The 13,385-nt window shown below is 44.5% G+C and overlaps 1 protein-coding gene across 4 annotated transcripts in view; it reads left to right on the top strand.

Moving 5' to 3' along the window:
* DOCK4 (dedicator of cytokinesis 4) overlaps nucleotides 1-13,385 on the top strand; it is a 421,656-nt gene that overhangs the window by 330,390 nt on the left and 77,881 nt on the right. For all 4 annotated transcript variants that reach the window (XM_054024160.1, XM_054024176.1, XM_054024169.1 and 1 more), the window contains exon 28: nucleotides 11,729-11,804. In XM_054024160.1, coding sequence (XP_053880135.1) covers nucleotides 11,729-11,804 — 76 coding nt within the window. The remainder of the gene's footprint in view (nucleotides 1-11,728; nucleotides 11,805-13,385) is intronic.

Below are 13,385 nucleotides of genomic sequence, written 5' to 3' on the forward strand. Positions count from 1 at the left end.
TTTCTTTCGAATTAAAGGGCCCTTTAAACCGGTTTCTTTACACCACCTCCGACGAGGGGATTAGCGATAAAACCGGCCTTTGCGGGTCGGAATTGGGGTAGTGTGGACGGAATTCGATGTTATTGGCCTCCGGGAGCTATCCCACAGTGCTTCATTGTGACCGCTCTGGACAGCGCTCTCAACTCAGATGCACTGACCAGGTAGACAGGAAAAGACCCGCGAAGGTTTGAATTTCATTTCCTGTTTGCCCAGCGTGGAGAGCACAGGTGACCACGCAGAGCTCATCAGCACAGGTAACCGTCATGGAGTCCTCCCAGGATCGCAAAAGAGCTCCAGCATGGACCGAACGGGAGGTACGAGATCTGCTCGCCATATGGGGAGATGAAGCAGTGATAGCTGAACTCCGTAGCAGTAAAAGAAATGGAAAAGTATTAGAAAAGATCTCCAAGGCCATGAAGGACCGAGGCCATAACAGGGACACACAGCAGTGCCGCGTGAAAATTAAGGAGCTAAGGCAAGCCTACCACAAAGCCAGAGAAGCAAACGGAAGGTCCGGGGCAGAGCCGCAAACTTGCCGCTACTACGCGGAGCTGCATGCGATCCTAGGGGGTGCAGCCACCACTACCCCAACCGTGTGCTATGACTCTCTCACTGGAGAAACACACAGGGAAGACGGTTCGGGGAACGAGGAAGATGACGATGGAGGTACTGTAGGTAGCTCACAGCAGCAAGGAAGCGGAGAAACCGGTTTCCCCAACAGCCAGGATATGTTTGTGACCCTGGACCTGGAACCAGTAACCCCCGAACTCACCCAAGACCCTCAGGGCACACAGGAGACCTCTGGTGAGTGTAACTTTGTAAATATTTGTAAACATTACAAAAAAAAAGCAAGCAAGTCTGTTAACGTGTATGGGGATGGGGCGGAAATCCTCCAGGGACATCTCCAGAAAGCTCTCCTGGTTGAAATGGGGTGATTTTATTAAGGGGGACATTCAGAGGCGCCCGTTCCTGCTCTTCTGACCAGAAATGTTCCCCGCTGTTAACCACGCGGTGGGGGGGAGGGGTGAAGTGATCATCCCAGAGAATCGTGTGTGTGTGTGTGGGGGGGGGTGGTTTACTTGTGTTTGTGCCGCATGTTAACCGGGAAACCGCAGCCCCCTCCTTTTACATTGAAACCCCATTTTAAATGGACAACCCAATTCATCCTTGATATGGGAAATGCGCTGCTGTTTGCAACCTTTCCCGCATGTTAAGAAGGTTAAAAAAGCCAAAACACTGTGGCCTACGATGGCTGCCTGCAAGCCGAAATATGCGACCTTGTAATGAAAGAGTGTACCCATTGTTCCCTAAAATGTGTCCTTTTTAACCACCTCTCCCTTCTCCTCCACCAGCTGCAAATGTTTCTCCTTCGCAGAGGCTCGTGAACATTAGAAAGAGAAAACGTAAGACGAGGGACGAGATGTTCACGGAGCTGCAGATGTCCGCCCAGGCTGATAGAGCACAGCAGAATGCGTGGAGGCAGTCAATGACGGAGATGAGAAAAGCCCAATATGAACGAGAGGAGAGGTGGCGGGCTGAATCGCGGGAAGAACAGAGCAAGTGGCGGGCTGAAGACGATAGGTGGCGTCAGCTTGCAGACAGACGGCAAGAGGCAATGCTCCGTCTGCTGGAGCATCAAAGTGATATGCTCGAGCGTATGGTTGAGTTGCAGGAAAGGCAGCAGGAGCAGAGACCGCCGCTACAGCCCCTGTGTAACCAACAGCCCTCCTCCCCAAGTTCCATAGCCTCCTCACCCAGACGCCCAAGAACACGGTGGGGGGGCCTCCGTCCACCCAGTCACTCCACCCCAGATGATCGCCAAAGCATCAGAAGGCTGGCCTTCAATAAGAGTTAAAGTTTTAAAATGCAGTGTGTCCTTTTCCATCCCTCCTCCCCCACCCATCCCAGGCTACCTTGGCAATTATCCCCCTACCTCTGTAAGGAACTAATAAAGAATGCATGAATGTGAAAAAACAATGACTTTATTGCCTCTGCAAGGGGGAGGGGAGGGTGGGGTGGGGTGGTTGGTTTACAGGGAAGTAGAGTGAACCGGGTCGGGGGGGGGGGTTGGAGGGTTCATCAAGGAGAAACAAACAGAAGTTTCACACAGTAGCCTGGCCAGTCACAAAACTCGTTTTCAAAGCTTCTCTGATGCGCACCGCGCCCTGCTGTGCTCCTCTAACCGCCCTGGTGTCTGGCTGCGCGTAATCAGCGGCCAGGCGAGTTGCCTCAACCTCCCACCCCGCCATAAAGGTCTCCCCCTTACTCTCACAGATATTGTGGAGCGCACAGCAAGCAGCAATAACAATAGGGATATTCTTTTCGCTGAGGTCTGAGCGAGTCAGTAAGCTGCGCCAGCGCGCTTTTAAACGTCCAAATGCACATTCCACCACCATTCGGCACTTGCTCAGCCTGTAGTTGAACAGGTCCTGACTCCTGTCCAGGCTGCCTGTGTACGGCTTCATGAGCCATGGCATTAAGGGGTAGGCTGGGTCCCCAAGGATCACGATAGGCATTTCAACATCCCCAATGGTCACTTTCTGGTCCGGGAAGAAAGTCCCTTCCTCCAGCTTTCGAAACAGAGCAGAGTTCCTGAAGACGCGAGCATCATGTACCTTTCCCGGCCATCCCACGTTGATGTTGGTGAAACGTCCCTTGTGATCCACCAGGGCTTGCAGCAGCATTGAAAAGTACCCCTTGCGGTTTACGTAGTCGGTGGCTTGGTGCTCCGGTGACAAGATAGGGATATGGGTTCCGTCTATGGCCCCGCCACAGTTTGGGAATCCCATTTCAGCAAAACCATCCACTATTGACTGCACGTTGCCCAGAGTCACTACCCTTGCTATCACCAGGTCTTTCATTGCCCTGGCAAATTGGATCACAGCAGCCCCCACCGTAGATTTGCCCACTCCAAATTGATTCCCGACTGACCGGTAGCTGTCTGGCGTTGCAAGCTTCCACAGGGCTATCGCCACTCGCTTCTCAACTGTGAGGGCTGCTCTCATCTTGGTATTCTGGCGCTTCAGGGCAGGGGAAAGCAAGTCACAAAGTTCCATGAAAGTGGCCTTACGCATGCGAAAGTTTCGCAGCCACTGGGAATCGTCCCATACCTGCAGCACGATGCGATCCCACCAGTCTGTGCTTGTTTCCCGGGCCCAGAATCGGCGTTCCACGGTATCAACCTGCCCCAGTGACACCATGATTTCCACATTGCTGGGGCCTGTGCCTTGTGAGAGGTCTATGGCCATGTCAATTTCCTCATCACTCTCGTCGCCGTGCTGCAATCGCCTCCTCGCCTGGTCCGGGTTTCGCCTTGGCATGTTCTGGCTCTGCATATACTCCAGGACAATGCGCGTGGTGTTCATAGTGCTCATAATTGCCGCGGTGATCTGAGCGGGCTCCATGATCCCAGTGCTAGCTATGGCGCCTGGTCAGAAAAAAGGCGCGAAAGTAGTATCTGATGGACCAGGAGAAGGAGGGCGGGAGGGAGGGAGGGAGGGAGGGAGGGCCAAGTGACGACATGGCGTACAGGTACAGGAACAGGGAGAAACACAAACAACTGTCACACAGAATGGTCCCCCCAAAGATTAAACTGGAAACCCTGGGCTTAGCAGGCCGTTGATTTCACGGAGGAAGGGGAAGCAAATGAACACAGAATAAATCTATTTTTTACATCTTAAGGTGGCAGCCGACGCTGCAGCATGAGTGACAGCCATACCAGTATGATGATGATGGGTACCAATCATAATATACCATCATCTGCCAAAAGGCAAGGGGCTGCTGCTGTGTAGCAATGCAGCCCCATGTCTGCCAGCCCCACGTCCGCCAGCACCCAGCATCGCCCTCGGCCTCTTCTGGGTGCTTAGCAGACAATATTGGGCAATTGGCAGAAAATAGTACATTATGACTGGTAACCGTCATCATCGAGACAGTAGCATGTCTGCCCAGGTGGCCATGATTGACAGCCACTCCAGTACGACGACGACGGGTACCAGTCATAATATACCATCGCCTGGAAGGGGCTGGTGCAATGCAGCCCTACGGCTGCCAGCCCCACGGCTATCACTCATGCTACACCGTCTACTGCCAAAAGGCAGTTAGCAGCTGCTGCTGTGTAGCAATGCAGTCCCACGTCTGCCGGCACCCAGAGGACATATGGTGACGGTGAGCTCAGCTGTGCTGAGCGGGCTCCATGTTGTCTGCACAGGTAACCCAGGTAACCCAGGTAAAAAGGCGCGAATCTATTGTCTGCCGTTGCTGTGACGGGGGAGGGAGGGGCCTGACGACATGTACCCAGAACCGCCCGCGACACTGTTTTGCATCATCCGGGCATTGGGATCTCAACCCAGAATTCAAAGAAAAGGCGTGAACCGCTTCGCGGCTCGAGCTGTGGCGCAAACGTAGTATCTGACGGCCTAGGGGAAGGAGGGAGGGGGGCCGAGTGACGACATGGCGTACAGGCACAGGGAATTAAAATAAAGAACGGTGGCTGTGCATCAGGGAGAGACACAAACAACTGTCACAGACTGGTCCCCCCCAAAGATTAAACTGAAAACCCTGGGTTTAGCAGGCCGTTGATTTGACGGAGGGAGGGGGAAGCAAATGAATACAGAGAAAATCTATTTTTTACATCTTAAGACGACGGTGCAGCGTGACTGATAGCCCTCGGCATCTTTCTGGGTGCTTGGCAGCAAATACGGGGCGGTGTATGACGATGGTCTTCAGGCCTATTGCACGAGCTGCTGCTCAGGGAAGACTCTGCTAATGTGCGATGACCCGACTTGTAATAGGCCGGCTAACAGTCATAATACACCATTTACTGCCAAAAGGCAAGCCCCACGGCTGCCAGCACCCAGATCGCCGATGAAGGCTACCAGTCTACTGCACCGTCTACCGCCAAAAGGCAGTTAGCAGCTGCTGCTGTGTAGCAATGCAGTCCCACGTCTGCCGGCACCAAGAGGATATATGGTGACGGTGAGCTCAGCTGTGCTGAGCGGGCTCCATGTTGTCTGCACAGGTAACCCAGGTAACTAACCCAGATAAAAGGGCGCGAATCTATTGTCTGCCGTTGCTGTGACGGGGGAGGGAGGGGCCTGACGACATGTACCCAGAACCGCCCGCGACACTGTTTTGCATCATCCGGGCATTGGGATCTCAACCCAGAATTCCAAGGGGCGGCGGAGACTGCGGGAACTGTGGGATAGCTGTGGGATAGCTACCCATAGTGCAATGCTCCGGAAGTCGACGCTAGCCTCGTACTGTGGACGCGGTCTGCCGACTAGAGCACCTAGAGCATTTTATTGTGTGGACATACACAATCGGCTGTATACAACCGATTTCAATAAAACCGGCTTCTATAAATTCGAACTAATTTCGTAGTGTAGACATACCCTAAGGTACTTCGACTTCAGCTACGTTATTCACGTAGCTGAAGTTGCGTACCTTAGTTCGAATTGGGGGGGGTAGTGTAGACCAAGCCTTAAACAGCCAGCCTAACTTTGATACCTGGAAAGATACTGGCACTAACTATTAAACAATCACTTCTTAAGCACGTATAGGATAATAGATTAATAAGTAATAGCCAACATGGATTTATTAAGAACAAATCATGCCAAACCAACCTAATTTCCTTCTGTGACAGGATTACTGGCCTAGTGGATGTGTGGAAATTGTAGATAGGGTGACCAGATATCCTGATATTATCAGGACCTTCCTGATTTTTCACACCTGCTATCTGGTCTCTCTAATTATAGATGTGATCTATCTTGATTTTAATAAGGCTTTTCACACAGTCTCATATGACATTCTTATAAGCAAACTAGGGAAGTGTGATCTAGGTGAAATTACTAGAAAATGGGTACAAAACTGGTTGCAAGCCTTACTCAGAGAGTAGTTAGCAATGGTTTGCTGTCAAACTACAGAGAGAATATCTGGAAGAATACTGCAGTAGTCTGTCCTGGATTCAATACAGTTCAATATTTTCCTAAATGGCTTGGTTAATGAAGTGGAGTGTTTGCTTATAAAATTTGTGGATGATACCAAGTTGGGAGGGAGGATTTGAATTTGGAAAAAAGAATTAGAATTCAAAACAACCGTGACAAATTGGAGCATTGGGCTGAAATCAACAAGATAAAATTCAGTAAAGACAAGTGCAAAGTACTCCACTAGAAAGGAAAAATCAAATGCACAACTACAAAACGGGGGATAACTGGTTAAGCAGTAGTATTACTGAAAAGGATCTGAGGTTTATAATGGATCACAAATTGAATATGAGTCAACAAGGTGATGCAGTTTAAAAAAAAAAAGCTAATATTCTGGGGTGTATTAATAGGTGTGTTGTACAAGGTTGTGAAATCCCCATCATTGGAGGCTTTTAAAAACAAAGTTAGACAAACACCAGTCAGGGATAGTCTAGGTATATGTGGTCCTGCCTCAGCTCAGGGGGCTAGACTAGATAACCTCTCAAGTTCCCTTCTAGCCCTACATTTCTATGGTTTCATCTTCATGTACTCCACTCAGTTGAATGATTTTTGTCTAGTTCCATGTTGATACACACATACAGGCTATTCATAGACACACCAGTGAGAACGCACATGGTATAATTGGTTTATCATGTAAACAACTGAGATATGTCAGCTATAGCAACAAATACTTGCATTACTACAATTCTGCTATCTCAGGAAATCTTAGCAAAAAGTCTTTGAAATGGCATTTTAAAATTCTTCTCTATACTATATGTAGAATAGACACCGCAATGTACTTGCATTCTTTGTGGCACTGTGACTAAATTACAGTTTCCTTTTAAATCCCATTTTTCAGGGATTTATCATTTTGGATTTAAGAATTTCCTAGAAGCTGAAATGTTACTTACATTGTAAGCTCCTTGGTGTAGCACTGGTCTTTTTGCTCTGTGTTTGTAAAGTACCTAGCACAGTGGGGTTCTGTTACATTAACTAAGGCTTCTAAGCACTATGGTAACACAAATAATAATAATAGTAATTATTACATAAGTACAGTTACCCAGGATTAATTATTTTAATCATTTCATCCAGTGGAATATCCTCTTTCTCTCAAAACTTCTTTCTTCCCAGTTGGTGAAACATCTGTAAAATGGAATAGTGTGCAAATACAAAAATGGAAGGTTTGTTTTTTTTTCCCCTCAATGCTTCTGCGCTCTGACCTCTGATGGTTAAGCACCATTTTCTTCATCCATTAAGAGGCTCTAACATTCTCTTGCAAAATAATACAGAGATCACTCCACTGGAGGAGAATTTGAATGAGCTACACAGATGAATGACAAACATGGAACAATATTTGGACGAATAAGAAGCCAGGATGCAGTACAGTTATTGAGAAAATAAATAAATATGGTGATTAGAAATTGTGTCATAAAACTAAAACTAGTGAAATTTGAGAACCAAAGATAGTGTTCCAAAAGAGATCTATGATTTTATTCATTCCAGATGTTCAGCCACTTCACAGATTTGAAAAAAAGGGATTGGCATTATTGCAGGACCAGTTTGCAAATTAGGAACTGAAACCCAAATTCTGTAACCAGTGAAGTTCTGAGTTATACTTAGAGAAAAATATCTTATTCAGAAACCTTAAATCCACCAATAAGGTCATGAAGAAAAATTAATACTTATAGAGAGGCTGAGCAAGTATTTTGGGTGCAAATCTATGAGCATCTAGTATGTGTCACTTTGCTTTGTCAAATTCTAACATTAAGAGGTTGATTTGGCAGATACAGCATTGCAAAACAACCCATTGCATTACCACATTGTATTGAGTATGAGGCCACCAGCCAAGAAGAGTCATGAATGCCAATAGCCCATATGGAGATTGCAGGAAAGGGCCTGCTGAGTCTCTTTGTCCTCTAGGTTCCTATAAAGGATAGTCTAATGGTCCGAGCACAGGACGGGTACCGAAGAATTCAGAAGTTCTGGCTTTTACACTGACTCCTATGATCTTGGGCAAGTCACTGAAGTTCTGTGCTTCAGGTTCCCCATCTCTAAAAAATGGACACTAATATTTATCTACCTCCAATAGGCGCTGGAGGATTAACTATCCAATATATTTTTAAGATGAAAAATGCTGTATCCCAAATACTATTATTTTTTTAGAACTGTATCTCTATTTATTCAGATATCCCATTTAAGGGCCTTTTACACACACTATGTATTTGCTCTACTTCAGTTTCAGTTTTTCATGTCTTTTGCAGTTAGTTCACAAACTGTTGTGTGCTTACAAATGAGAACAAAGCACTGCAGCTCAATGTAGTGAGATGCATCGTGACAGAGGCACAGCAGGTGTCAGCTAAATCTTGATTAATTCAAACAGGATGTATTCAGATGGTCTATGAATATCTTCCATCTTCATAGAGTTCAAAACCTGCACTTTTGTCTCTGTTGCCTGTTCATTCAGGCCAGGTTAGCACTGTAGTGACCAAAAGTTACCACCATCTGAGTACTAATGATAAATAATGTGAAAGGAGTTTGGCTATCTCAATTCAGCTAGGATAGATTAATATCCTCAAGGTAAGTATCAATATGGTAAAATATCATTATCACAGTTTCACTGCCCTCTTGTTGGCAGTCCAAACAGAGAGCCATAGATGTAGTTCCTTCAGGTATTGTTGATGCAGATTTGCATTGCAGTGGTTTACACTACTACTGTCTCTGCTGTGTCTGTTCTGTCTGTAAATAACACTGGTCTACAATTTTTGAGAAGTCGTCTGCTTCAGAGATAAAATGTGCTATTTATTATGTATTTTGATGTGCTGAATTCAAATATGACAATTAAAAAAACTGATTGGCTACTGTTTCTAAGATATTTAAGTTTTTACATTTTATGTCTATGTATATTGTGTAGATAGTAGAGTTTTAATTATAAATTGTAAACCTAGGTCTTTTCATGTGTTTATGGTTGCTTTACATGATAATATTTCACCTGTCCTATTTATGTAACACTTTAATAATCAGCAAAAGGGTTATATAAATAAAATTTATTATGAAACAAAAGGCAAAAAACTATTATGTACATAGTTTAGTCCTATTCAGTGTCTACTCGGCGCTTCTTGGCTTGTCTCTTGTATTCATTAAATGGAGCATCTCTTGTAACTGTCCAGCAATAGTCTGCAAACATTGATGGGCTCCATTTGCCCTGATAGCGTTTCTCCATTGTTGCGATGTTCTGGTGAAATCGCTCGCCGTGCTCGTCACTCACTGCTCCACAGTTGGGTGGAAAAAAATCTAGATGAGAGTGCAAAAAATGTATCTTTAGTGACACGTTGCAACCAAGGCTTTTGTATGCCTTGAGGAGGTTTTCCACCAACAACCTGTAGCTGTCTGCCTTGTTGTTTCCGAGAAAATTTATTGCCACTAACTGGAAGGCTTTCCATGCCGTCTTTTCCTTGCCACGCAGTGCATGGTCAAATGCATCATCTCGAAGAAGTTCACGAATCTGAGGACCAACAAAGACACCTTCCTTTATCTTAGCTTCACTTAACCTTGGAAATTTTCCACGGAGGTACTTGAAAGCTGCTTGTGTTTTGTCAATGGCCTTGACAAAGTTCTTCATCAGACCCAGCTTGATGTGGAAGGGTGGTAACAAAATCTTCCTTGATTCAACAAGTGGTGGATGCTGAACACTTTTCTTCCCAAGCTCCAATGACTGTCAGAGTGGCCAGTCTTTCTTGATGTAGTGGGAATCTCTTGCACGACTATCCCATTCACAGAGAAAACAGCAGTACTTTGTGTATCCAGTCTGCAGACCAAGCAAGAGAGCCACAACCTTCAAATCGCCACAAAGCTGCCACTGATGTTGGTCATAGTTTATGCACCTCAAAAGTTGTTTCATGTTGTCATAGGTTTCCTTCATATGGACTGCATGACCAACTGGAATTGATGGCAAAATATTGCCATTATGCAGTAAAACAGCTTTAAGATTCGTCTTCGATGAATCAATAAACAGTCTCCACTCATCTGGATCGTGAACGATGTTGAGGGCTGCCATCGCACCATCGATGTTGTTGCAGGCTACAAGATCACCTTCCATGAAGAAGAATGGGACAAGATCCTTTTGGCGGTCACGGAACATGGAAACCCTAACATCACCTGCCAGGAGATTCCACTGCTGTAGTCTGGAGCCCAACAGCTCTGCCTTACTCTTGGGTAGTTCCAAATCCCTGACAAGGTCATTCAGTTCACCTTATGTTATGAGGTGTGGTTCAGAGGAGGAGGATGGGAGAAAATGTGGGTTCTGTGACATTGATGGTTCAGGACCAGAAGTTTCATCCTCTTCCTCTTCCTCGTCTGACTCAAGTGAGAATGATTCTGGTGCATCAGGAACCGGCAGTCCTTCTCCGTGGGGTACTGGGCGTATAGCCGATGGAATGTTTGGATAATGCACAGTCCACTTTTTCTTCTTTGACACACCTTTCCCAGCTGGAGGCACCATGCAGAAGTAACAATTGCTGGTATGCTCTGTTGGCTCTCTCCAAATCATTGGCACTGCAAAAGGTTTCCTTTTCCTGTTCAACCACTGGCGAAGATTTGTTGCACAAGTGTTGCAGCATATGTGTGGGGCCCACCTCTTGTCCTGATCTCCAATTTTGCAGCCAAAATAAAGGTGATAGGCTTTCTTAACCATCGTGGTTATACTGCGCTTTTGTAATGCAAAAGTCACTTTCCCACAAACATAGCAGAAGTTATCTGCACTGTTCACACAAGTACGAGGCATCTCTGCTCACTTTGGCTAAACAGAAATGTGTCCCTTTGCAAAATCAAACACTGACAAATAAGAGAGCACGACACTGTATGATTTCTAGAGCTGATATAGGGCAATTTGTTCAGCAGAGTGATGTAAGCTTTGTTATGATTGCATCATCCATGACTTCTAGGAATGACATGATGCAATTCATATCATGTATGATGCAATACCAGCTTCAGACTGCATCATTCATTGTTTTGCCTAAAAAGCAAGTACTGTCCAAACCCAGTCATAGATTTATTCATAGATCCAGTCAAAGATGTATTTTAGTCATTTCTGGTTTAAATTGAGATCCCTTCCCTTTATAACTCACTTATCCTCTGCCATTCCCAAGTCAAGGGTCGTATATACTGACCCAATAGCATATCTTGAAAACTAGAGCCAATCAACAATTTTAAGCATCATTTTCGTTCTCAGTGACCCAGAATTAGTAAAGTTTGACTACATTTATTTCAGAAGCATTTTGGCTGTAGAGCAGTGTAATGTTTGCAAATGGTGCAATATTACATATTCTTTCATGCACACACTAAAAAGAATGTTTAGAACAAGTTGTTCTCATTGCATACATGATCACTGATAGGACCAAATATAGATTATAAGATATCTATGTGGTTTGGGTTGCACAGTAATGTGGTATGTATTTTTCCTGTTAATTTTATCTTGCCACAGCTGTTTTCACAAGCACTGTTCTTACAGCTACACCATACATAGTGTCATCAAATTGTTTCTTGCCATATGTATTTTCTGGCAACAGAGTGTATTGGTATCCAATTATTCATATATGCTTAGAATATAGTATTTACTGTAGTTTACACATGGTACCTGGCTTTATTTTATTGAAAAATGACCTACTACTTAAAGAATCAAAGTTACATGTTTCCAATTAATGAAAGGGTAATACTTCTTTTTCTGTTACCAGTGTTATTATTACAACAGTCCTGTATCTTTCGGATGCCCTTCGTAAGAACTTCCTAAATGAAAACTTTGATTATAAGGTACTGTAAGAATGAACTCCCCCAAAATATATGTTCAGTGACATAAGTAGTGCAAAAGCTTGTCAATCTGTGGCTCTTTTGATTTTGGGTTGTTACTCTTTGGATTAAATTTATCTCTAATTTCTGAGCTGTTAGATTCCAGTGATGCTACCAGTCTCAGCTGTTCAAAACTCATGAGATTGGTTTAAAAATTATTAGGTTGTGTGTTTTGTATTTGGGATTCTGTTTGTTTGCCTTCTGGTTTTAAGTCTCGAGTGCACCTGTGTCATGTTTTTTGGATCAAGGTTTCGTGATTAAAAAAATTATTTTCTTTTCTGCTCATATTTCAAGATTATCTCAGAAAATAAAATGAACTTTATTACTTATTCCCTGGCATATTTACCAAAAATATGGCTTTAGATTTTTTTTTTTTAATTCTCTCAAGACCAATTAACATGGCATGTACTGTTAAAATTATAATGCTATGACATGTCATGCTGGATATTGTTAAAGATATTAGCCTGTGTTCAGTGAGCTGTGATATCTGTAATAACCCATGGCCAGAGTGTTATATTGCAGTTATAGAATGATATTTAGGGGATTAAAAACAAAAGGCTTAGTGATGGCTCCTAAGAGGTTTACTCATAGGGGAGAGGGAAAGTGAGCACACAGTCCAAGCAGTGGTGCTTGGAGGCATTATTCTAGCTGTGCCATGTTATAAGGCACAGGGTCTGATATTCAGGGGTGCTGAGCTCCCAATGCTCCCAGTGATTTCAAGTACAGCTATGGATGCTCAGCATCTCTGAAAATCTAGGTCCATGCTATGCCTCTGGAGTCAATGGAGAGAACGTTGGCCTGAAGTACTAGATACTATGAAACTATGTAGCCTGTGCTCCCTTATGTAGCTCTGCCAATGTGCAGGAGCTAAAGCCCACATCATTAACTGCTTACTGACTATTCCCCAGGCTTATTTAGCAGTTATTACTGTCTTCTGCACCTATTTTCCTCTCTTGCATAGCTACACTGGAGCAGCCATAATTTGGCCTAGAGCAGAGGTTCTCAAACTGAGGGTCAGGACCCCTCAGGGGTCACGAAGTTATTATGTGGGGGGTGGTGAGCTGTCAGCCTCTACTCCCAAACCCTGCTTTGCCTCCAGCATTTATAATGGTGTTAAATATATTAAAAAGTGTTTTTAATTGATCGGGGGGGGAGGGGGGAGTCGCACTCAGAGGCTTGCTATGTGAAAGGGGTCACCAATACAAAAGTTTGAAAATCACTGGCCTAGAGTTGCTAATATTTAAAAATGTCATTTCATTAAGAAATCTTTACTTAACAGTAGTTTCAGCAGCTGATCCTCCCAGTGCATGTGCACGGAAGTCAGTTATGGAGCAGTATGCTAACAAACTATATTACCTTGCTTTACTTCATCTTTGCCTTGCTGAGACACTGTAGTCATTGATGCTTGCAAGTTGTATCAGTAACAAGTAGAGCTGCCCAGAGAACAACAACTTTTTCTAAATTTGTTTTCATTCCACTTAGAGAAAACAAATTCTTTTGAAAGTTTTTGCAAAACAGAACTGTGTTAAAATTTCTGTTTTCAGA

The sequence above is a fragment of the Malaclemys terrapin genome, chromosome 1, assembly GCF_027887155.1.
Source record: "Malaclemys terrapin pileata isolate rMalTer1 chromosome 1, rMalTer1.hap1, whole genome shotgun sequence".
Taxonomy (NCBI): Eukaryota; Metazoa; Chordata; order Testudines; family Emydidae; genus Malaclemys; species Malaclemys terrapin.